Source organism: Vombatus ursinus, unplaced genomic scaffold (genome assembly GCF_900497805.2).
Source record: "Vombatus ursinus unplaced genomic scaffold, bare-nosed wombat genome assembly UNPS02014798.1, whole genome shotgun sequence".
Classification (NCBI taxonomy): domain Eukaryota; kingdom Metazoa; phylum Chordata; class Mammalia; order Diprotodontia; family Vombatidae; genus Vombatus; species Vombatus ursinus.
The window spans coordinates 56,332,543-56,333,875 of record NW_020954576.1 but is presented as its reverse complement, the minus strand read 5'-3'; the positions used below and the strand labels follow the sequence as shown (position 1 = coordinate 56,333,875).

Genomic DNA, 1,333 nt, shown 5'->3' with positions numbered 1-1,333 from the left:
ATTTGAACTCAGGTCTTCCTGACTCCAGGGCGCCACCTAGCTGCCCCTATAGCACCTCTTTCTTCACTCCCTCTCGGCCTAATAGCTGTGGTTGCCTACTATAGGATCCCCAGTACTTAGCACAGTGCTTAGAGATCATCTACGTAAGTTAAAGCATGCTGTCTGTATACATGTTGGCTATCATCATCACCACCATTATTATTTTTTTTTGAGGCAATTGGGGTTAAGTGACTTGCCCAGCATCACACAGCCAGTAAGTGTCTGAGGTCACATTTGAACTCAGGTCATCCTGACTCCAGGGCCAGTGCTCTGTCCACGGTGCTACCTACCTATCCCATACCATCATTATTATTGATAAATAGCCAGCATAATAATAATGGCATTTATATGGTGTTTTAATGTTTTCAAAGTGCTTTACAAATGTTATCTCACTTATAAATGCTTGTAATGCATTTATTCATTCCTCCAAAGCACTGATTACCCTCAGGCTCCCCTCATACCTATTTAAGAATCCCCTCCATTTTCCAGGAATCTCTCTTCCTCCCTACCTTGACTCTCTCTTGACAATCTGACTTCCCTTCTCATTCCTGTCATCAATGCCACTCCCCAGGATCTCCTTCACATCCCTAAGACACCACATGGTTCCTTATCTGCTCAATTTTGCTCAATAAGCTCATTGAACAAGTGCCTTGTAGACAAGGCACCGCACATACCCAACCCGCCTCCTGCCCTCACCCACTAAACACAACCCTTTCTCCCCTCTCTCCTGCTCCCTCAGCTCAGTGGCAGAGCAGCTGAAGCGAGGGGAGACCGTCCAGGCTGAGGCCTTTGACAGCGTCACTATCTACTTCAGCGACATTGTCGGCTTCACGGCTCTGTCTGCAGAAAGTACTCCCATGCAGGTGAGTAGGATCCCAGGGACCAGGCTGGTAGAAGGACCAACAGCCCAGGAGTGTCCATGGAGATAAAACCCACTGAGGCTTAGTGTACCCCAGCCTGGTGGAGAAGAGCTTTCCCCCAGGGCCTTTTCCCTATTTTTCCACCACCTTGTCCCCAGACTTTCTTTCTCTATCAATATTTCCCACAGCAAAAATTCCCTTTCTTGATACTTGGCTTGCCTTCCCAGGTGGTGGCCCTCCTTAATGACTTGTACACCTGCTTCGATGCTGTGATTGACAACTTTGATGTGTACAAGGTGACCAGACTGGGAATGGGGGAAGGGGGGAGGGAAAAGAAGAAGAAGAAACAGTGACACAGAGTCCAAGAGACTGAGAGAGAGAGAGGAAGGAAAAGGAAGGAAGGAAGGAAGGAAGGAAGGAAGGAAGGAAGGAAG

General features: G+C 47.9%; 1 protein-coding gene across 2 annotated transcripts in view; it reads left to right on the top strand.

Moving 5' to 3' along the window:
* LOC114050073 (atrial natriuretic peptide receptor 1-like) overlaps positions 1-1,333 on the top strand; it is a 22,970-nt gene that overhangs the window by 19,284 nt on the left and 2,353 nt on the right. For both annotated transcript variants that reach the window (XM_027871623.1, XM_027871622.1), the window contains 2 exons: positions 779-902; positions 1,127-1,195. In XM_027871623.1, the coding sequence (XP_027727424.1) occupies positions 779-902; positions 1,127-1,195 (193 nt within the window). The remainder of the gene's footprint in view (positions 1-778; positions 903-1,126; positions 1,196-1,333) is intronic.